The sequence below is a fragment of the Denticeps clupeoides genome, chromosome 9 (assembly GCF_900700375.1).
Source record: "Denticeps clupeoides chromosome 9, fDenClu1.1, whole genome shotgun sequence".
Classification (NCBI taxonomy): domain Eukaryota; kingdom Metazoa; phylum Chordata; class Actinopteri; order Clupeiformes; family Denticipitidae; genus Denticeps; species Denticeps clupeoides.
This window is the reverse complement of record NC_041715.1, coordinates 17,650,120-17,674,261: the sequence shown is the minus strand read 5'-3', so window position 1 is coordinate 17,674,261 and position 24,142 is coordinate 17,650,120. Positions and strand designations below refer to the sequence as shown.

The 24,142-nt window shown below is 43.5% G+C and overlaps 1 protein-coding gene across 2 annotated transcripts in view; it reads left to right on the top strand.

Annotated features, from left to right (window-relative positions):
• The window catches only part of LOC114796374 (ephrin type-A receptor 6-like), a 132,176-nt gene that overhangs the window by 99,379 nt on the left and 8,655 nt on the right, over positions 1–24,142 (top strand). For both annotated transcript variants that reach the window (XM_028990259.1, XM_028990260.1), the window contains exons 6-12: positions 2,996–3,120; positions 3,347–3,509; positions 5,384–5,492; positions 15,959–16,029; positions 17,938–18,063; positions 18,382–18,567; positions 23,053–23,114. In XM_028990259.1, coding sequence (XP_028846092.1) covers positions 2,996–3,120; positions 3,347–3,509; positions 5,384–5,492; positions 15,959–16,029; positions 17,938–18,063; positions 18,382–18,567; positions 23,053–23,114 — 842 coding nt within the window. The remainder of the gene's footprint in view (positions 1–2,995; positions 3,121–3,346; positions 3,510–5,383; positions 5,493–15,958; positions 16,030–17,937; positions 18,064–18,381; positions 18,568–23,052; positions 23,115–24,142) is intronic.

The window sequence follows — 24,142 nt, the reverse complement described above, 5'->3', positions numbered from 1 at the left end:
CAGACCTTGGGTTGACCTCCTCCACGAGTATAAAGCAGCAGTTGTACACCGTCAGAGGAATCTGTGTTATTTCTCTCTTCGAACCGCCTCTAAATCTCTGCTGTGCTCTGTATGATTAAATGTTGAAGAATGTTTCCTGAAGTAAGAAACTGTGTGTATTTGTTGCCTTTACTTTGAACAAATTATTATTGTTAAAAATAGTAGTAAAATTGTAGATATGGCACAACATATGTTGCATGAATGATGCATACTTAATTTAGTTATAAAAGATTCTTAGAGATATAAGCAGGGTCCTTATGTGCCTTAACCTGTAACCACCTCTTCTAATAATTCCACCAAATGCAGAGTTCCAGTTCAGCAGTGGTTTTCAGGAGACACCACTCACCAGGCAGCGTGGGCAACAACCGTTACTGAAAAGACAAAAAAAAAGTACTGTAATTGCTGCAGCCTGCAACGTATGCTGTCAGTAACTGTGATGCCCAGGTGCCACTGAGCTTACCCCCCTGCTGCCTGGTTACCTGATTATTGGATCCTGGTCACTTTCCACGGCCACTCATTAGACTTGAGTGATCAAGACCATTTATAAATAAGTTGTCCTGCGTTATTTTGGGAGAGATGTGAAGTGATTGTCACTTGTGATACACAGCAGCACAGCACACGGTGCACACGGTGACATTTATCCTCTGCTTTTAACCATCACCCTTGGTGAACAGTGGGCAGCCATGACAGGCGCCCGGGGAGCAGTGTGTGGGGACGGTGCTTTGCTCAGTGGCACCTCAGTGGCACCTTGGCGGATCGGGATTCGAACCGGCAACCTTCTGATTACAGGGCCGCTTCCTTAACCGCTAGGCCACCACTGTCAGAGATGTTGTGTTTTTCAGTTGCTTGTGTGTAGGTTCTGGCCATTGTGCCTTTTTTTTTTTTGCATTTCTGTTAATTAAACGTCACCCTTCTGCACCCCGTGGCATGACCAGTCCTCGAGTTGAAGGGGGATGTCATCCCACCTCAAATAAAAAGTCTAAATCATCCCCCTTCTAAAATGAACATCCTCCTGTTCCATCCCTTGTGTTTATCCATGAATACATAGGCCTATTTAGGGCAGAAAACACAGACAGAATCACGGAATGCAACAAATAACATTTGTTGTAAAAAGTGCCATTGCGTATAATTCACGTTACTGATCGCTGCAGCCCACTGCACATGTTTCCTGTTAAGACAGGACTTTCACACAGACCAAGGCAATGTAAACGTGCGGTCAGCTATGGCCGAAAGGTTGTCGTTGTTGAATCTGAACCACTTGCAAACTCCACGTGGCTTAGCAAATTCTTGATCAAACAAATTAGCTGATTCAATGGTTCCCGTTCATAATGCAAACTTTATTGTTGTTGCAATACACCGTGTCACAAACTGGCCATCCACCCATAGATATACACCATGGGGGTTATGAGAAGAACAGAGAAAACGGAACCACATAGTTAGAGAGGAAGAGAAAAAGACTGTGGGGAAGCGGCCCCCGCAACCAGAAGGTTGCCGGTTCGAATCCCGATTTGCCAAGGTGCTTCTGAGGTGCTCCCCGGGCACCTGTCATGGCTGCCCACTGTTCACCAAGGGTGATGGTTCAAAAGCAGAGGACATGTTTCGTTATGTGCACCGTGTGCTGTGTTGCAGTGTATCACAATGACAATCACGTCACTTTCACTTTTTAGGTGTATAAATACATTTATAATGGAAAACATGGAAATCAGATGAATAAAAATGAAAAAAAAAAAAAACGGAATTCAGGAAAAAAAACATTGCATAGGCAAATGCTAAGTGAGCTATATACATGAATTTACCTGCATAGCAAAGCCTATTATGTAGTAGTATTAATAATGATAATGATATGTACATTTAAATTACATTTTGTAAATTTAAATAAACAATAAAATTCACCATGCTCCCTACTGGGGATCACAGTAAAACTCAAACACAACATAAGAATCGACTAATCAAAGTGAAATGGAACATAATGAACGAATAAAGACACTGATATATTTGACATGTTTTATTTCAAAGACCATAGTTCTTACTAACATTAAATAGATTTGGATTATTTCCACCACATTTTTACTTAGTGTGTTGGGATGGAGCTAAAAGGCAGGAGGAGAAGAGGAAGGTCTAGTAGGAGGTTCATGGATGAGAGAGGACATGCAGGTGGTTGGTGTGGAAGAGGAAGGTTCTTAGGACTGGGGGGGGGCTCGAGATGATTGGAAAAAGTATTCTGACTCAAACTTGGCTTTACATTATGTTTGAGGTGAGGTTACACCATTGCAACTACATAAAATATCACCATCAAATGGCTGTATTAGACTGAGCTGGTGGCACACATGGTGGCATTTTTAATGTTATACTCCTAATTGTCTATTAATTCCACTGGCTGAGGCTGTTATTACCCACCGGCCCAGACTGAATATTTGCTCAACAGAACTTCTGTCAGCGTCGCTAATATGCGTTGTCCCCTGCCAAACACGCTTCTTTTCAATTATTAATTTATTATTATTATTCAATAATAAAGCAGCCACAAAGTTGTGGGTAACTTTCTCTCGCCATTAGGGGAAAACAAGCTGATATTATTTTCGCTGCAGCTTCCCATAAAAATGTACCCGTTTGAAAAACGTCGGGCTCCTATTGAGAGTTGTGATGAAATAACGCTGGTGAGGAAAGTGCTGAGTCTCCACCTCGGATCGATTGTGCTGCGTGGAATTTGATAAAGGAAGAAGGGGCCTAAAATGTTACCGAATTCAAGTATTAGATTCTGTGCATGCTGTTACTTAATGCCTTAAATGCTCCATAAATATGGCTCGTGGAAATTCGATGAATGCACCCTGAAGGAGGGTCCATTTGCGGGGCAGCCCAGGTCATCCAGATCATATAAGAGAGGGATTAATCTGGCACAATAGTCGGGCCGGTCAGATGGGACTCGGATGGTCTAACAGCCTCCCACCTCACCCTGCAGGAGTCTCTCTGGTGGGGATGGTGCAGAAGGACTGGGCCTCTCAGAACAGCATCGCCCTCTCCTGGCAGGACGCAGAACCGCCATCCTTACCCGTCCTGGAGTACGAGATCAAGTATTACGAGAAGGTAGCGCTGTGGCTGCATTGCTGAATTATGCATTCATTCAGTGGATTACTAGCAGTTTGTTAAAATCAACATGGCAGAATTTACATATAATATGAATATTTCTGTACATGCAAAAAATAACGACTATTTTCATGACTTTAAGTAAAATGCACCAGAATCAGTTATAAGTTGGTTCTTTTTTCTGGTTGGTGCTTGTGAACCCCACTTCCTCTTTTGTCTCCCCAAGGAGCATGAGGAGCTCAGCTACTCTTCTACCCGCACCAAGGTCCCCAGCGTCATCGTCACCGGACTCAAACCCTCCACTGCGTACATGTTCCACATCCGCGCCAGAACCCCCACCGGCTTCAGCAGCTACAGCCACAAATTCGAGTTCTCCACCGGGGACGAGGGTAAGTTCTCTAGTCCGTGAGTCACAACTGGGGTGCTAGTAGCCTTGAAAACATTTCCATTTATGGCATTTCCCACTGTAAATTTCCCACTTGTGTGAACTAATAAAGGATTGTCTTATCTTATTTACCAGAAGACCCTATCCAGGGCGCCTTACAATCAGTAGTTACAGGGACAGTCCCCCCCTGGAGACACTCAGGGTTAAGTGTCTTGCTCAGGGACAAAACGGAAGTAAGTGGGGTTTGAACCTGGGACTTTGTGATGATCTGGTTTCTTCGGCGAGTTTGACTGTCCCTGAAACTACTTCTTGTAAACGGATCTTGATTATGAATCTGCCACTTTTTATTGGCTGTGGGGTCTCACAATGGGGCCCCTTGTGTGTGGAATTTGCATGCTCTCCCCATGTTGGTGCCCCTTTTTTCTTCCAGTTTCTCCTGTTTCCTCCCGCCATTAAAGGCATGTACACTAGGTGAATTGGCTTCTCCAAATGGGTGTGTGTTTGTGTGTGTGTTTGTGAATGGTGTACACACCCTGCGTCCAGTGTCTGCCGTGAACCAGATTTCGAATGAACGGTGGTGGACAGTGAGTTTGAATGTTTTTCTATGGTCAGTGTACCGATTTCGTCCTGCCCATTGACATGGAGACTATAACTACATAATATAGCTATATATAAAACTATATCACCTCTTTTGAGCAAGTAAATTCCTTTTTTTCAGCACCAACGAAGCCCCTTGTCTAAGGTCATACATTGACCGGGTAGGGTGCATGACTTTATGTACTTATTCAGACTGGATCAGATTGATATGCATTGTATAAGAACAGTGCTGTTCAGAAACCAACCATCTATTGGTCTGATTATCGGCAACCCAATAAGGCATAATCACACGGTAATTGCCTGTGGAGGGTTCTCCGCCATCATGCTGCTCAGATAGTCGAGACCACAGTGACTTGACGAGACCACAGTCTAGTTTACAGCCAGCTGGATTATGGCCAGAGAACATGGCAGTTACTATGATCATAACCCTACTGGACAGCAGTCCTGGCACTGCAAGAACACAGCCATCAATTCCGAGCGCCTGATGTAAGCAACTCTCCGATAAGTGAAGGAGTTGCTGCCTTACGGTCGTTCCTGTTGTCGGTGGGCCCTCGTCGTGTGAGCTAATACCCGAGCCAGTGGTCCTTATCTCAAGGGGCGGGCTCTGACCCGCCAAGACTAAAACGCTTTAATGCGGGCGGAAGGGACGCTGGCCTCCTCTCCTCCGGCGTTGACATGACGGCTTATGAGGGCTCGTCTGCCAGCGTACAGCGCTCTCATTAGGGCCGCGCACAATCAGACAAGCTCCATTAATTACGCCTTTACCGAGAGCGCCGGCCCTGCAGCGGGTTAAAGTTCCTGCGAAGTAATCTGCCGTCGGGATCGGCAGTCAGAAGAGGGCCGGTAATTACCTCTGTCCATCCGCTGTTGCCATGTCAGGGGCTCTTAGCGGAAAGGACATTTCGATTCGCCTCACGTGGGAACATCACGCGCCTTTTTCCCCCCTTCACTCCCGTCATTGATATTCATCATCGGTAAAAGCTGTTTTGAAGAATTTTGCAGCAACACATTCAGTATCCTTTTGGGAGTTTTTGGAAAGATTAAAAAAAATTAACTCATAAGACAATTGCTGCTATTTGTTTCATGAAATTATATTAATAATTGTTGGTCTCATAGCGTATACGTAATTAAGGCACCCCAAATGTAAATTACAGTTCGTTAAGTTTTAAAATTGTTATTTAATTGAGACTAAATAGTTGTGGAACAGGAATATGTGTGCATGTGTGTGTGTGTGTGTGTGTGTGTTATATGTAGCCACATCTCACATCTTTATCTCCTCAGCTTCAGACATGGCTGTAGATCAGGGCCATGTGCTGGTCATCATCACAGCGGCGGTGGGCGGCTCCACGCTGCTGGTCATCCTCACCCTCTTTTTTCTCATCACTGGACGGTAAGTGAGCATCAACTGAGCATAACACACACACACACACACACACCTAATTAAAGCCACTTGAAAATAATCGTATCTTTCACCAGCTGTCCTTTTCTGTCAATATAATGTTGATTATTGGTTATATGTTTTCATAAAGTCACTAGAAGTCAGAGATGACCAGTGCAATTTCCTTTATTTTCCTTTTTTATCATCCTCCATACACCATCTGAGCAGCATTTTTTGCCCTGTCTCTTCAAGGGTATTCCTAGTAGCTTCCTCGCATCCTCCATCTTCTAGACATTCAGTTCTTTTTTTTCTCCTTCTGCTTTGAGGGCTCCGTGTTTATCCTGTTTGATCCGAGTGCTTCTTGGGCATCTGTAGTCCTTTGATCACCTTGGATTCATTCATAAGTTCCTGTGCTAGCAGCTCTGGCCATCATTTCTTCGTTTGAACAGCAAACCTCCAACTCTGGCTCCATCTCGCCATCACTCCAGTTCACCAGCTCCTCCCTTATGACCGTCTCACTGTACGGTACAAATATTGGACGAGGACTGTGCGGCCCCCTGTGTGTACAAGGTCCTGTGTTCCCTGTTGTTCTCTGCAATGTTCTTGTCTGATCCAGGTACAGTGCAGCCATCAGTCTTCTGCTACTCCAGTCCACCCCTGTTTCTCTGATTATTTCTTATTATCTCGTTCCAGTCGACCCTGTCCAGTGTCCTTCCGTTGTCACTTTTCAATTCTCTGTCTACCGTTAATCTACCTGTCTACCTCCGTTTACCTTCTTTTCATTCCTGATCTCACTCACTTTTCATAACCACTCAGGGTCCTGGGACACTGGCCGCAGGGAGGGGACACCATTCAGTCACACACACACACACACACACACAGATACGGACAATTCAGAGTCGCCAATGCATCCAGTGTGCCGGAGGAAAAGTCTGGACTGCGATTCACAACCTTGGAGGTGTATGGCTGTGTCACTAACCGTCACCCCACCGTGTGGCCTGGCCTTGTTTCCAAAAAATACTTCAATACATAAACTAACTAAACTATCTCTTCCACAGTTTTTTAGAGCCAGCTTTCTCTGATAGAGGTATCATTTTTACTGCAGTGATTTCCCCTGGCCTTTGTCCTGTCTCATATTTCTGCCGGCACATATGTGTCACCAAATGGTGTTTTTTTTTTGTTTTTTTAGTAGTTCTGCAAAAATGTCATCTTCTACAGTCAGCTGACCTGCTTTATCACCTTTACTACCTCATCTCTGAGAATACCCAGTCCAAGGTTATCTAGTTCTACTTCTTCCTCTGGCTCTGCTCCAATCTCTTCACTTGGAGCTAAATATACTTCCTCCACGCGCTCCTCCTACCTCACTCTTCTTCAGGTTATGCTAGTATTCTGCCATCTTTGACCTCACCTGACCCTGGCCTGATTTTTCCATACTTCTGCTTCACTTTCACATTGAAACTACTAGACTACCTTTATCTAACATCTCTTGTAACTTCTGTCTTCAAATCGTCACTCGTTTTCTTTTCAGTCTTTTCTTCAGTTTCTAACATTGCTTGTATGAACCAGGCATTTTCTTTCTTTCCTTCTTTCTTTCTTTCTTTCTTTGCATAATAACCTAAGCTCGCCTTTGTTGCACTCTGCATCGCACCGTTAAGATTTTCCATTGTTCATCTACTCATGTTCCGGGTCTTAACTGTCTGCTGCCAAAAATACCCTCTATTCCACTGTATGAACATTATCTTTCCTGTCTGGTGTGGCGGCTCTTCGTATCCATGTTCAATAAATTGATTTTGTGCTAATTAGTTAAACTCTGGATAATTAAGACACCTGGGCTTGTGAAATATAACATGCTCTTCTATTTTTCAATATCCAATTTTTACCCAGATCTATATCTACAGGTAAAGCCTGCTCAGGGTCAGCCTGATCTGTCTGTAATCCAGCAGTTTTAAGGATAAATCAGCCAGTACTTTATTGATTCTCCTATCTGGGGTGTTGTTTTATTCCTGATCAGTGATTCTAAAGTGATTGAGTGAACGTGTGCATGATAATGTTTAATTAGAACTTTAATTAGAACTAACATCCATAAATATTCATTTCAGCCGCTACAAAAAAAAAATTTGCATGAACTTCCTAATGTTCCATCCCCCAGGAATAAAAACCTCTTCGTTTTGCCAAGCATATTTGGCTTAATCTCATTGCTGCGCTGGTATAATTAAAAATTGATTCTGTAAAAAGTTGGCAATCGATGAGGGCCTGTGACCGGATGGAGTGGAAATTCTGGCAGTGTGTCATGTCCTCACCTCTGGAATACTCTCCACTTATGTCAAGTGCACAAGGTTGTGGCATACATCTCTGTGGCGTTTTATTAATTCGAGGTTGGCCTGTGCTGCATCACTCCTCATCACGCCGGCCTCCGTTTCCCTCCACGGAAGCCCCATACTGTGTCCAGTCTCCCAGCGCTGATGTGTTTTCATTGCCACTTGGCCCGGTGTGTCGACCCTGAGCGGCAAGCCTTTCCGGAGTCTGTCACCCTGTTCACACTCCCACCGCACCACCCTGTCATTACCCGCATCTAATTCCGCTTCCCGCTGCTGTCCTCAGGACCAGGCAAAATGACCCTCTTTATGGGGAGATGGCTTTGGAGAGCGCCCCACCCCCGAAAATAGGCATCGGTCACACTTCCGAACCACTGCATCGCTTTTCCAGCTAATTAAGTGTGATTTGAGTAGACTCACCGGGGTTTGGACGCCTGATCCCAGCAGTTGGGGGTACGTGAGTGATGTCTAAGCTGCAGGACCGAGTGAGATGCCACTCTAGGATGTGGATCCAGGGTCTGGACTGCAAGTTTACGGTATATGCGCCACTTTAAGTGGAAAGTTGTGCTAATAGCTGCCAGCTGCATGGTTTTATTAGCTAAAATACAGTTTAAGTTTCACACAAACAAGCGTTCAGCAGGACTGGGGACTGTTTCCCTGAAGAATTTATCACACACAAATATCAGTTATTTCTCATACATGATGTTACATGAGGGTCTCTTAAACTTAAAGCTGCACTGCATTAAGAAGAAAAACGCATGCAAAGTTCCACTTACACGCCTTTATGGCACTTTGAGTATAAAAGTTCAAAAGTTTACAGCTGTAATCTTAGTGTCTAAGTGTCCTAAAAATCCCAGATCTCCAATGGAGCATGCACTTATCCATATATTACAGCCTGCATTGGTGCATCTCACTCTCGCTGTTCCATAAAAGCCCCATAAATACCACCTCTGGCTGAGAAAAAACGACTCGGGTCATTTCATATTTATTTGCATGGTTTCATTTCTGCATTGTGTGCGAGTGGAGCTTTGTAAAGTCGTGGTGAACTGTAGAGTTGAAGATAGCATTTTGGTCTTTTCATCCTCGTGTTCTTATTGATCTTTGATAGTAATATTTAATCATTGATGATTCAGGCAGTGCAAATGTTGGTGGATTTTTAAAAAAATAATCAAACCTCTAACACTCTTGTGACGACTGCTGTCGTCATGCAACAAGTTAGGGAGGAGGTGCAAATGCACAACTTAGAAAATTTTAATAGAGAAATAATAGAATATTTAATAGACAAAAAGAAAAGCACCGGAATGGATGGAAAAATACCGGCAAACTATGCTCATCACTAGGACAAAGGCCGACAGCTCTTCTGAGACAGAAGCTCATATTTAAAGGGCCCTGGGTGATCAGGTCCTAGCACACAATATATGTACCTACGTTAAAAAAAACTCTAGTCAAGTGTATTTCAGTCCTGCGGAAAATCATTTTTACCACTGAGGACTTCTGAAGACAGTTGCCAGTAGCTGCAATGATAGGTTTATAGTGTAAGATGCACAGTGAATGATAAAGGACTTGCTAAACACCACACAGGGCATTCTATAAGCAGATTTGGCGAAATACTAACCCCCACCGCAGATCCAACACGTAGTGGAGTGACTTGTTGAGATGTACTGTGCAGCCATCAGGCTTGCAATCGTTGAAGAACCAATTCATGCTGCACATAGATCATCAAAATCGATGCTGAGATTAAATTAATTCAGTAATGATCAGAAGTTACATTGACTGTGCTAAACACAGAACATTATTTTCTACTTTCTATCCCAAATTTGTCACAGAACTGTGTATAAAACCAAGATGCAGACACCTCTATTCAAAGTGACTCAACAAGGGTCATGTCCAGGTACGTGATCCGCCTGGCAACCCAGGTCTGTACCAGGTTCCGGGTGGTATATGTCAATAATACACCTGCATTTTACCCTTTTTGCCTTGTATTCGGTGGTAAATGTTGGGTGCCATTTTCCAGAATTCCAAGGTTAAACACCATCATATAGTCATACACATAATATTATAAGTAAAGACAATATAGTGTAAAGACAGTCACGGCTGTTTTCTCCCTCTGGCTGGCACGTCTGTTGTGACAGTTCTCCGATGTAATACACCTGAAAGAAAAAAGGAATTTATAACCTTGAAAACACATTGATTTTACACACAGCTCTCGGCGTGGAGTGCCAGAGATAAGACTGGCTCAAAAACTTACATCAAGAGCCAAAAATATTGCCTTTTTGCCATCATAGCATTTTCTAATAATCTCCACTGTCTTCGCCAGCCCGGGCCCGTCTTGAGTGTAAACACAAGATGGCTTCGGGGCGGGAAGTGAAGACGGGATGTTCGGAGGTCTGCTGGAGGCTCATGTTGCTGCCGCTTTAATGAATGGGTTGACCCCATCGCTGGGGGTCGGCGGCGTCTCTTCTCCTCCCCCCAACATCCGCTACAAGCTCTGTCCATCGGTCTCCTTCTCCTGAAACGCCCCAAAACACGTCGCTGGCTGCCCCTGTATGCTTTTCTAATTGTCAATTATGCCGTAAATGAGAGTTTACCCCTTCACCCCAGCCGGAGTGGCTCTCAGATGTCCCTTTTCTCACTAATTACCCTACTGATTGCTTTGACCTTTTCGAAGCGAGAACTAGCGTAATCAATTTTTCGACGGGCCTGTGGTCAGCCGTCATGCGTGTTGGGTTTAAGGTAAACGGCGCTGCTGAGCGCGGGGCATCTGGAGGATGTGCAACAACCGCCAAATCCCGGCTAATTTCCGCACGATGGAGCCGCGTACCCGCAGCCACCCCCCACCCTCCTTCCGTCTGTGCCATGAAGATATTTCAGCAGCCCGGCGGTCCCAGCCTCCACACCCTCGTCTAGACTGCGAACGGCAGGACAGCTGTCTGTCACTATGCCAACCGCAGAAGATGCGCTGTCAGTCAGGGACGGCGGAGGCACAGACGGCACAACACACACGGACACAGTCAGATGCACACGTGCAGCAGAAAGGCCGTGGTTGTCACATTTATCATGTTCCGACGCGGGCGCATCTGATCGCTCCAATTCCGCCGCCCGTTGCGTGTTGGATCCGGATGGCCCCTCCCCCCCCCGCTCACCTTTGGTGCGCAGCTACAATTCATTAGCTGTGTTTGTCTTCCTGTGAGCAGCTCTCGCGGAAAATCTGTGCAGCTCCTGCCGTCACCCCGTCGGGCCCAAGAAGTGCTGGAGCATTTATAAACATGCCTCACTTCAAGACACACACACACACACACACATTTATAAATGCAACCGTCTGTCACACTCGTACACTCACACAAGACAGTCCCTCTAGGATTTCAGGGGAGTTTGCGGAGGGGATTGTTGCAGCCTAGAACGCCTGATTTCACGTTCAAGTTTTCTAAAAATAAAAGTACCAAAGTCGTGGCCAAGGTTTATTTATAACATTTATATCATTTATGTGCAATTTTCTCAATCATGGCTTTCCAATGCTTAGATAACATAATCTCACAAAATAGTGTAACCAATTAATGTAATTATCCTTTATTAATAAGCAACTTACATGAGGCGTATGTGTCATAGGTCATATATCAAGAAAAGCTTGCACATACACAACCTTTTCTTCTGCGAGGTTTGTATGTAGATGTGTAAGGAATAAATGCCGTATGTGTGAGGTTTGAATGTAGCTGTGTTAAGAATATATGGCGTATGTGTGAGGTTTGTATGTAGATGTGTGAGGAATATATGGTGTATGGTGAGGTTTGTATGTAGATGTGTGAGGAATATATGGTGTATGGTGAGGTTTGTATGTAGATGCGTGAGGAATATATGGTGTATGTTTGAGGTTTGTATGTAGATGCTTGAGGAATATATGGTGCATGGTGAGGTTTGTATGTAGATGCGTGAGGAATATATGGTTTATGTGTGAGGTTTGTATGTAGGTGTGTGAGGAATATATGGTGTATGTGTGAGGTTTGTATGTAGATGTGTGAGGAATATATGGTGTATGTGTGAGGTTTGTATGTAGATGTGTGAGGAATATATGGTGTATGGTGAGGTTTGTATGTAGATGCGTGAGGAATATATGATGTATGTTTGAGGTTTGTATGTAGATGCGTGAGGAATATATGGTGCATGGTGAGGTTTGTATGTAGATGCGTGAGGAATATATGGTTTATGTGTGAGGTTTGTATGTAGGTGTGTGAGGAATATATGGTGTATGTGTGAGGTTTGTATGTAGATGTGTGAGGAATATATGGTGTATGGTGAGGTTTATATGTAGATGCATGAGGAATATATGTTTTATGTGTGAGGTTTGTATGTAGATGTGTGAGGAATATATGGTGCATGGTGGGGTTTGTATGTAGATGCGTGAGGAATATATGGTGCATGGTGAGGTTTGTATGTAGATGCGTGAGGAATATATGGTTTATGTGTGAGGTTTGTATGTAGATGTGTGAGGAATATATGGTGCATGGTGAGGTTTGTATGTAGATGTGTGAGGAATATATGGTGCATGGTGAGGTTTGTATGTAGATGTGTGAGGAATATATGGTGCATGGTGAGGTTTGTATGTAGATGCGTGAGGAATATATGGTTTATGTCTGAGGTTTGTATGTAGATGTGTGAGGAATATATGGTGCATGGTGAGGTTTGTATGTAGATGCGTGAGGAATATATGGTGCATGGTGAGGTTTGTATGTAGATGTGTGAGGAATATATGGTGCATGGTGAGGTTTGTATGTAGATGTGTGAGGAATATATGGTGTATGTGTGAGGTTTGTATGTAGATGTGTGAGGAATATATGGTGTATGTGTGAGATTTGTATGTAGATGTGTGAGGAATATATGGTGTATGTGTGAGGTTTGTATTTAGATGTGTGAGGTTTGTATGTAGATGTGTGAGGAATATATGGTGTATGTGTGAGGTTTGTATGTAGTGAGGAATATATGGTGTATGTGTGAGGTTTGTATTTAGATGTGTGAGGTTTGCATGTAGATGTGTGAGGAATATATGGTGTATGTGTGAGGTTTGTATGTAGATGCGTGAGGAATATATGGTGTATGTTTGAGGTTTGTATGTAGATGTGTGAGGAATATATGGTGTATGGTGAGGTTTGTATGTAGATGTGTGAGGAATATATGGTGTATGTGTGAGGTTTGTATTTAGATGTGTGAGGTTTGTATGTAGATGTGTGAGGAATATATGGTGCATGGTGAGGTTTGTATGTAGATGTGTGAGGAATATATGGTGTATGTGTGAGGTTTGTATTTAGATGTGTGAGGTTTGTATGTAGATGTGTGAGGAATATATGGTGTATGTGTGAGGTTTGTATGTAGATGTGTGAGGAATATATGGTGTATGTGTGAGGTTTGTACGTAGATATGTGAGGAATATGTGGTGTATGTGTGAGGTTTGTATGTAGATGTGTGAGGAATATATGGTGCATGCGTGAGGTTTGTATGTAGATGCGTGAGGAAAAGGTGGTGTATACACAAGCTTTTCTTGATATATGGCCTAGGGGGCGCCTCATAAAGAAGAAATCTTTCTAATCTTTATAAGACAAACACACATTTTTAAACACACCTTGATGCAACGCTCTTTCTGTCTTACGCATATATACCCACACTTAACAACACCCCTCACACGTGAGCAACACACAAACACAGACCTTCTCTTGCCCTTACCTGTCACACCCTCAACCACTTCAGTACACACCATTCTCCACATGTCTCCATTGAACACGCACACACCCCTAAACACCCCTGACAATCCCATTTCTCCTTCTGTCTCTCTGTCAAATGGAGACACATGTAAGTTTCGATAATTTTGGGATCTTTCCTTGCTTTTCCCACCCAACCCTACAGGCATGGCCACGCAGCCATCTTCCATGCTTGCCTGATGGCTGTATCTTGAAGATGCGTTCATGGTAAACTCTCCTGAGGGTCTCTCAGCCCCGGAGATCTTACAGTAATTGCATCCAGAAGCATGTGATAAAATTAATTATGCGATCGGTAGCTCAAGTGTGAACCAGAGGGGTGTGAATCCACTCAGGAATGTGATGGGAAATGGGAAAAAAGACCAGAGTGCAAATCCTCAAAGCTTTTGAGGAATCTCCTGATGTCACAGTGTGGCCTGGCTGACCAGGAGCTGTTTTTCTTTCTGAATTTAGTAAATTGCTTTTTCCTCTCTCCATTTTTGCCAGCAGTTACCCCTCTATTCAACACTTGTGATTCCATGAGATGCACAAAGTCTAACAACCATGAGGAAGCAATTTCTTAAAGAATATTCACAATTTTTCTGAACACAAAATATTATGTAATATTATCACAATTTCCGCCAATTTAATTGATATCTTTGAACCAAATTGTTCCTACCTGAATGCAGCTGCATTAACTTTTGTACCTTGAGTAATGCAAAGCAATGTAACAAATGAAACCAAATCAATTAACAACGCAATCAACTAGACCTGCAAGCAGTTATGAGCCACCCGCGACCCGGTTGTTGCCCCTCAGCTGATTTACCATGTGGGAAATGTTAATAGTACAATGGTAGTGTTTGCAATAGGCTATCAGTCACTGAAATCTTTTGTGGCCATGTAACAAATTACACATTTTTATGTGAAGCGTTTTTTTGAGATACAGATTTTGAGTGAATCAGTGTCTGTGATTCATGGCAACCCTGTGGACGAAATTTCAATAAATTTAGTGTGCATCCAAAATATGTAATAGACACAAAGTAAACTATGTTTGATTTTTTTTACGAGAGGATACTGCCTTTTTGATTTTTCTCAGCGTAGCAAAGTGAAAGTGAAGTGATTATCATACAGTGCAGCACAGCACACGGTGACACAACAAAATGTGTCCTCTGCTTTTAACCATCACCCTTAGTGAGCAGTGGGCAGCCATTGCTCAGTGGCACCTCAGTAGCACATTGGCAGATCAGGATTCAAACCGGCAACCTTCTGATTACACGGCCGCTTCCTTAACCGCTAGGTCACCACTGCCCCTGGTATTGAAGCTGTTTCCGTCCCCACACACTGCTCCCCGGGCCCCTGTCATGGCTGCCCACTGCTAACCAAATGTGTTGTTAAAAGCAGAGGACACGTTTTGTTGTGTCACAGTGTGCTGTGTTGCAGTGTTTCACAATGACAATCAATTCAATTTCACTTTCAAATCACCTCAGTCGCAGTCAACGTATTTTCATACAGACACAGGAAAATGGGTCACATGATCCCGACAAAATCACATGCTTTGTCAGTGATGCACATGTCAATTACAATCAATGACTACCTTTAAATCTCTTTTAAACTCACTTTTACACCCCGGCTTTTAACCCAGTGTGAGGGGGTTCTTATACGGTGTTCTTATGCAGTGTTTTCAACTCTTTTACTATTGTTGTCTTAAATGTTTTCAGTTTAATTTAAATTGCTGCATGTTCTCTTTTTATTTGATTTTAATTTTATTATTTTTACTAAACATTTTGTCCATGTCGGTCCTGTCCCTTGTAATTGGTATGGTAAGGTCAGTGGTTTATTCATTTATTTCACATCTTAGTGATAATTTTGGGGAATTAGTAGCCGTTTTTTGTCAGTTCATAAAGACATAACAGCACACATGTTTTCAGGGCTGCACCGAATTGTATTTTTACAGTGTCTTCTAATGACACACTCCACAAACATAACCGCAGGCAAGGAGGGTGCAATAAAGGAGACATCAGGTTTAGACAGAGCCAGCGATCCACTGTGACAGGACCGGAGACGAGTCCAAAACGGCGCCGGCGTACAGAGATGCTGTCTGCTGTCAGTTGACTCCTCTCCCTCTGTTCCTGCTGTATCAGTGTCAAGCCATTACAGTGATTCCCATTATATCACATTTCCTAAAGACCCGTATACAGCTGTTTGCTGGGTGTGCGTGACAGTGTGTCCGTTGTTCACACTGCAGTCCCCTGAGCGGCGTCTACCGAGATTCGCTAAATGGGAAGGTTTTTTTTTTTTTTCCTTAATCTGACATGTTGAAAAGGGTCCAAATATAGTTTGCAGGGGCTGTCTGATAATCAGTGGAAGTGTGCTGTCTGTGTGGCTTGTGATGGGGTGTCATGGCTGATCTTTTTTTTTTTCATGTCTGTTGCTATGGCAGGTGTCAGTGGTACATAAAAGCCAAGATGAAGTCTGACGACAAGAGGCGGGCGCCGTACCAGAACGGACCTGGTGAGCCTCCACACTCACACAGACCATACGGGATCTCTTTCTGCACACTCACACAGACCATACGGGATCTCTTATGCAAATAGGGCCATCCTAAATATTTAAATCCAACTACTATAAATATGTGTACCGGATGTAAGCGAATAGCTCTCACTTTTATCTGAGGTACATGTATCCAGAGGTATTGCAATCAGGATTCTGTAATTGCACTATATTATATTTTTCCCGGACGCCCACCCCTAAACCCATTCTCAAGGCGTTAACATTTCCACACAAAAACATTCAGAATGAAGTGTGCACTCCCATCCTCTCCGGTGAATGGCAGCCGCTCTGCAGGGGAATTGCCGGCATTTGCATGCTATTTGCAACAAAAAAAAAACAGCCGTGTCAAAGCAGCCCCATTTGTTTTTTTGTGTTTTGATGCTTACTGTACGATGCCAGGCGCCAGTGTGAGGATACCTGTTCCCCCAGCAAGGCCTCCCTTTTTTATATGAGGCCGTGTTGTATCTCAAGTCATAACATTTTATTTCAGTGGATTGAAATGTTGGGGGGGGGGGGCTGCCTCTCTCTCTCTCTCTCTCTCTCTATCCGCCTCTCTCACTCCGCCAAACCCATCAACGCTTTTTTTTTTTATTCTTGAAATGAGAGAAATCGAAAAATGGTCGCTTTGAGCAGGTCTTCAAATATACGTGTCTGTCCGTCTCTCCGTCTGCACGTCTGCTTGTTGGCATGGATCTACCTGTGCTTGTGACTTCTAGGCTCAAGAGTGAGTTGCCATTCAAAACTTTGTGCGTGCAAAATGGTGATAATGGTGAAAGAAATCATTACACAGCATCAACAAGGGTTGTTCGTTTGTTCATCAAGATTCAGACTACTGATTCAACTACTGATTCTTTTTTTTTTCTACTACCTCAGGACACCTTTGAGCTCATAGCACTGCACTCTTTGCCAGATTTAAAACAGTGCCCTTAGTCTTTTTAAGAATGAAAAAAGGTGTGGGGTCAGTCCCAATAAAGCTCTTCTTTTCTAGCAGTAGATCCATACATATGCATATACAACACTGTCATACCCACACCCACTGGGTGCTCCTGCCACATGACTAGGCTGGCATTTTTCACCCCATGGATATTTGACTCTAACTTGACCTGTGTCTGCATGTACTTAAGTCTGCCTTGTATGCTCTGTGTTGTGTCTACCCCTGTCCCCACAAGACGAAGACACTCTCCACGAGAGTGTTTTGTTCTTTATTTGTATATGTCTTATATATTTGTCTTTGTTTTGGCCTTGCTTCTTCTCATGCTTGCAATCATGACAATATTTACTACCAAATGCCTGTGTGTCTATATGTGTGTGTGTGTGTGTGTGTGTGTGTGTGTGTGTGGTCCCAGCAAGTGTGCACATGTTGTTGTCTGATGCGAAACTGAACAATGCAGTGCGGCACAGCCTGGTGTTTATTGTGACAGGCCCAGCTCGTCCTCATTATCCATTCCGCTGTCCACTCCCTCTGTTTACAGCAGGGCCTTGATCCCCCCCCCCCGCCTCCCTTAACCTCAGAGACCCACTAACTGCTCCTTACTAGCAGCCCTGGACTGCAGCATCCGTGCCGGAGTGAAGGACATTCTGCAACTGTGAAAGCCTGGGGAACCGCTTCCCCTCCCTCTTTTACTCCCACCCATAATATATTGATGCCTTTCTAACCTTCAGAATTCAATTACTCCTCTAAACTCGGGGTGGTTTTGTTTTAAAGTCTGTTTTAGTGCATCTCCTTTGCTCCGCTTCTTTGCTATGCATGAGCATTGATTGCACGTTGACTAATGAGAGGCACTGAGTCGACTTCACCGCTGAATGTCGGTCTTCAGCGCGAACCCAGTACGAAATGTATTTTTTCGGGCTCCTCTGATTCCTCAACAGTGCCTTTCCCTGGCATAAAGACGTACATCGATCCAGACACGTATGAAGACCCGACGCAGGCCGTGCACGAGTTCGCTAAGGAGATTGACCCATGCCGCATCCGCATTGAGAGAGTGATCGGAGCAGGTGGGACTTTATCTGGTCGAATACATACAGTTTGTTGTTATTCATTATTTTTGTACAGTTGTAGTAAATGCCTTTATTTAATTATTTTAACACGAGCTAAAGGTCTTTATAAATAAGAGAGCTACATCTCTTTGCAGCTTTAGTTGGCAAAAAAAATTATCCAAATCTATTCAAGCACCATGACTGCCATCCAGTGGACTGGTGGAGAAAATGCAGCTGATTTTAACCCCCAAATTTAATGAAATCCCTGTAAATATAAGTCGAATTCTGTTGTCAAGCATAAGGGTGTCTCCTGACGAGTGTTGACACGTACGACAGGCGAGTTTGGGGAGGTGTGCAGCGGCCGTCTGCGGATCCCGGGGAAGAGAGAGATCCCAGTGGCCATCAAGACCCTGAAGGGAGGATATGTGGACAGACAGAGACGGGACTTCCTCAGGGAAGCGAGCATCATGGGACAATTCGACCATCCCAACATCATCAGGCTGGAGGGGGTGGTCACGAAAAGTAAGAATCTGCTCTCCTTACACAGGTCACTAGTCTGCGCAGACAGAGCGTTCCTGTCCTAGTCACTCTCCCTCTTAATGCTGGGTACAGATGAGTACCCATCCCATGTGTCTCCCACATCAGATTCAAACAGGCTCTTACAGAACCGACCGGTGCCTGCCGAGAGCTGCGAAATGGAGGGAGGGGGAGTTGGAGATAAGGAATTGGGAAGATGCTACGGTGGAAGGGAAGGGTGAAAGAAAAAGGGGAGGATTCCCAGTGCGGATCTGTCACATGTCCATATTCCGGGGATGTCCAGGGACAACAATGCATGGTTGTTTTGGGCCTGGGTCTAGGTCAGGTTAACGCAGCGAGGAGTGTGGGGTGATGAAGACGATGGACAGAAGCGATGGACAAATTTTACCTCCAGAAACTTGAGAGTCATGATGCTCATCAAACACACTGCCTTTACAACAAATGGCAGATTATTATGGTGCCATGTAGCAGATCAGATGATCCATGGCCCAACGTGTGTCCAACGTCTAAAACGTGCTGCCAAAATATTGTTTAAAAATGTGCCACTTGGTTTAGATTTGTTTTGTTTCATTCCCAGTATGTGTAAAGTATGTGTAAAATTAAAATGGATGGAGAGCATCAGTTCTCTCAATTCTACGAAGTACTCAGAAACGTGCATATGCTTGATAAGATAATGAAACTGGCGGTCCAAAACAAGACCAATGTGCAAAAAATGTCTTCTCTGTGACGCCCTTGAGAATAAAGTCATTCGGAGGAAATGCATTCAAAGAGGACACTTTATTTTTTCTTTACGAATGTTAGCGCAACCCTTGTGTGAACTGTAGCCGGAATTAGACTTGGAGGTGCCTCAGAATTTTGCATACGGGTTCCCTGTTTGGATTATTAATTGAGATGTGACACCACCAGGGATCACAGGCCTGGATAATCACTGTCATAGAGGCCGGATGCCGGGTTGGGCAGCTGAATGCCTCAAATTGCGTTGAAGTGTAATTTCTTTCGGCTGCTAACAATGCGGAATCAGAGAGGAAAATGGGCGGCTGTTTTCACCGGCCGGTAATGAATGTTGATTTTGATGGCACAGGGTTGAATATAATTGATCTTTCCTGTGCCGAGTGACAGATAATATTGGCCTTTTCAATCTATTAGCATTTCAGTACAGCTCTTGGCAGGAACAGTGGGGCTGCAGTCATTACATAGAGGCTGTAATCGCTTTGTTTGCACTCGAGACACTTACTTGTGTCACTCTGAATTCCCAGCAGTGGAAGTGCCCTGTTTTTTTTTTTTTTTTAATCTGAACTATAAAAGGAACAATAAGGCAAGAATGGAAAGAACAAAAGACCAGGAAAGAGCAAGGGATTGAAGGAGTCATATGTATGTTTACTGATCTTCGATAGACTCACAGAAAGCACAGAGTCTTCCTACAAATGACCAAAAAACTGTAAATCTTCCATCTAAAACCGGGCCTGATATCAATGGTACCAATGGCATAAAATTCAACTGAGCAGTCCCAAGTTTATTCACAAAACCTTTTTTTTTGTGGAGTGGATCCAGCCAGCCCTCAATAATTTAACATCAGTGCAGGGGGATAATGAGGCCTATGATTGTTGTAAAAAACCAGGACTGTTCTTTCCCAGCAATGGTCAAGTTCCACCTTTAAAATAACTTGAACTGCATGAAGTGGGGAAAAAAATGTTCTGACACATTAATGTCACCAGATCTTTGGCCGGAGTGTCAAATGAGGTTGCCTGAGAGCTCGGCCAGCATATTTCTTTCATTTGAAAAGCACTCAGCATTCCTTTTGTGGGACTTTGAGACCCGAGATTACTTCCCACTGCGCCATTAGTATGCACATAGCCTTTCCCCATCAGTCCTGCAGACTACTCAGCAATACGAGACGCCGCTCGGCTTTGACACTCAAGAAAGTGTGTTTGTGGAGGACAGCTGCATCTGACACGGCGAGTGAGTCATCAGCGACACCCGTCACATCCCTGCATATGCCGCCCGCGCCGCGCGCCGCTCCACGGCACGCTGCACAGCAGCCCTGGCACGCTCCGCCACTGTAGCGTGGCGCCGACAATCTGCTGCCTGCAGCTCACCTCACCTCACTTCCTCTCTTTTCTTTTATTCCGCTTCTTCCACTCAATCTACTCCACTCAATCCCTGCCACTTAATTGTCTTTTTCTTTTCTTTTTTTTTATTCGAATGCACCTATCTGTCACAGATTAAACCATCTGTTGCCTTTACATGTGACCATGTGAGGTTTTTTTATTTTAGAAGTGCAGGTATTGGAACTGGAGCTCTAGCTCACCTGGGTGATGAGAGCAGGATACTCACATATACAGTTTCCACTGTAGAAGATACCAGAAAAGGTTTCCTTCCTCTCTGCTCGTATAATAGGAAAGTGAATATTAAATTGTGTCGTTGAATATTAGGGTGCTAATAATCCGCAATTAAAAGTATAAACCAGAATTCTGCTGTTTACCTGAGCCACTGCTGCTCCTGGGGGAGGGAATCCTGTAATTAATGAAAGTCATTCTGGATTAGAGTGTTTGCTAAATGAACAAAATGTGGAAAGAAATATCAAAGTAATTAGTTCGCTGCCTACAGAATACAGCAACAATGCACCAGTGGGTGGAGTTCTGCCTGCTGTTACCCAGACGCGTGGAAATGTGAGAATGGATGAGCGCAGGTGGAAATCTCAGAATGTGGTCAGACATGAAAGCCGTCGAAATGAACTTTGGTGAGACTGGTAATAAAATCACTGTATCACTCAGAGGTTTACGGTCACTGAGATGGCCCATTTTATGGCTTATTTAATCAGTGAAACTGTTTTCAGATTTGCTACCAATCAATTAAGCTTTTAAAGTGTCAGACATTAATTAACACAGCGTTCCATCGGAACTCAAGTCTAATTGTTGGCTTATAACATTTACATGTATGCAGATATTCCATCATTAACAGACATGTCCAGCTTGCAGCATCATTTACTTGAACAACGTCTGGACTGTATTTTACTTTAATAGAATATAATTTCTATTAAGACAAAAAAAAAACTGAGGACAATTGCCATTTTTGCCTTTGATGCCATACATGGTAGCCATTCCCTGAGATCTTAGGGTTGGCACAAATGACAATACCAGCTGACAAAGTCCCACTGTCAACGCAAGGTGATGCAGATGAGCCGAGGCCGACGTGCTCTAGAGCTGATAGAGCAGTCCAGTCAGCATCAGGCACGGCTCATCTCCTCCTCCTCCTCCTCCTCCTCCCTCCATCTGGCTGACGGAATGGTGGAGCCTCCGTCACTCAGACCTCCACTTTCCTCTCAGCCTCTCAGTTGGCTCTTTAATGCCAGATGAATGATGTCGGGGTTTAATGAACATGACTATTCAGGCCAACAAGAGAAGACCTTGCTCTTTCAATTTCTCCACTTCTCTGTGTATGTCTCTTACCCACTGGGATTGGTTTCGCTAGCCGTCTTGAATACTGCAGCCACCATTTTCTGTTCTAGTTCAGTCAGACGAGTTTTGGTGAATAGAACCAATATTGCAAATAATCATCTTTGAAAATCAAAGCTTTCAAAATTGTATTACTTCGTGTAGAGCTGTTTAGAAACATATTTTGTCCCAAATTATTTCTTTTTCTGCAGTATTCCCTGTCAGTAGTAACATCAAAAATGGGAAGCAACTGGCTGAACAGGTACTAACAGGAACCATATCTGGAACTTTTTTTATTTGAAGAGGGAAATCACAAATCCTGATTTGTGGGACTAAACGACTGTTCATTGGAAAAATCACGTAAGACCATTCAATTACCAACCTACAAGGTTCTAACCTTGACCTAGATAAGAAATAAATTGCACCACGGGGATTGTGGTTGGGTTTCATTTTTTGTATTTTATCTGTATAAAGGGTCAGAGGATTAAACTCCCCTCGAAGTGCACTTTCATATTCTAAAACTGCTAATGATTATGATCACCGCCATGCACCAATCCATTTTACATTTCTAGCATTTAGCAGACGCCCTTATTCAGAGTTCACACACTACTCTGTCCTGATTCCCATATCATAGTGAAAATGATCCAGTAAAGAGAGCAGGGAGAGCTGTAAGTGGCCGTTTGGTGGGGTTTAGCCCTCGATTTGACAGTCCGGAGGGAATGGACTGCAGACTCCATAGCAGCCCAGGGTCAGGATTAAAGGGTGCAGTCATTTTTGTAATATGACTGATGGATAACATTCACTCCTCAAAGCTCAAAACTGACGCTAATCTCTTATTAACTTTGGCCAAGGATGATGATTTCCTTCTCAAACGCGGCAGGGAATAAGGGTACATTTTCATCGTTAATGTGCTGGTGGTGAGCGCTTTTAATTGCAGATATTTCGTCTGGCATGGGTCACAGCAGAGGGTAGCGGTTGCTCTCCAGTTTTTTTGGTTTTGTTTTAAAGACCGGTGCTTCATCTTGTCTTCCCGCAGGCCGGCCGGTGATGATAGTGGTTGAGTACATGGAGAACGGCTCTTTGGACTCATTTCTGAGAGTGAGTATTTGTCTCGCAGAACCCGACACATCCGTACTGTTCACTGGGAGATTAGCATGGTAATGGTTTGCACTGGGAAATGGATTCGTCCTTCAGGCATCCGGTAATGTTATTCATGGATGGTTCAGATGACACACGCAGACAAAACCAACACATCTGCATCTCCCCAGTTGCATTTTCAGACCACGGAACCGCACAACCTAGACAGGTTCTCTTAGGGTTCTCTAGTGTGTGAAGATTCATCCATCTGCGCTGATCAGCTGCATTCTTGTGAATGCTTGTGCCTAAATCGGCAGCGGTGGTTAAAAATATCCCGTTGTTAGACAGCACCACATCCCCCTCAACATGCGGAAAAAAAGATTTGAACAGCCATGTCTATGTAGGCATCTACGTTCAAATCCTTCTAACTTGTCTGTTATTACTGTATTTTCCTGCACGATAGATTTGTTTTTCTGGAAAAATGGCATCATCTTACATTCGGGATCTCTAAAAATAGAATACAACATATATGATAAGAGTTTTAATGAGTCTGCTGCTTGTGTTGCCTGATCAGTAGAAAATTTCGCACGTTTTTGCATCTTTTATTTGCAAAAATACAACATATATGATAAGAGTTTTAAATTAGTGGGCTGCTGGTGTTGCCAAATCGGTAGAAAATTGTGCACGTTTTTGCATCTTATATTTGCATAATTAAATTACACACAAATGTGTATTAATTTAAATGTGATAAATTACTTAAAAAACTGCTGTATATTATAAGTACCATTATCTCCAAATAAAATATTTTATTTGTCATCTTGAGAAAGGGGGATTTATATTTGCAGTCATCCTGCATTTATATATTTATGACTTATTTTCAGTTATGCCACAGGTCGAATGCTTAAAATAGGATGTGTAAAATAGGATATTAAGAAGGACATAGCTACGTTTACAACACACAATTTTTTGTAAGAAATTAATATTATCAGTACAGATCTTTATCTTTAAATAAGTTGCATAGCCTGTGTTGTATGTTCTACCTGACGCTT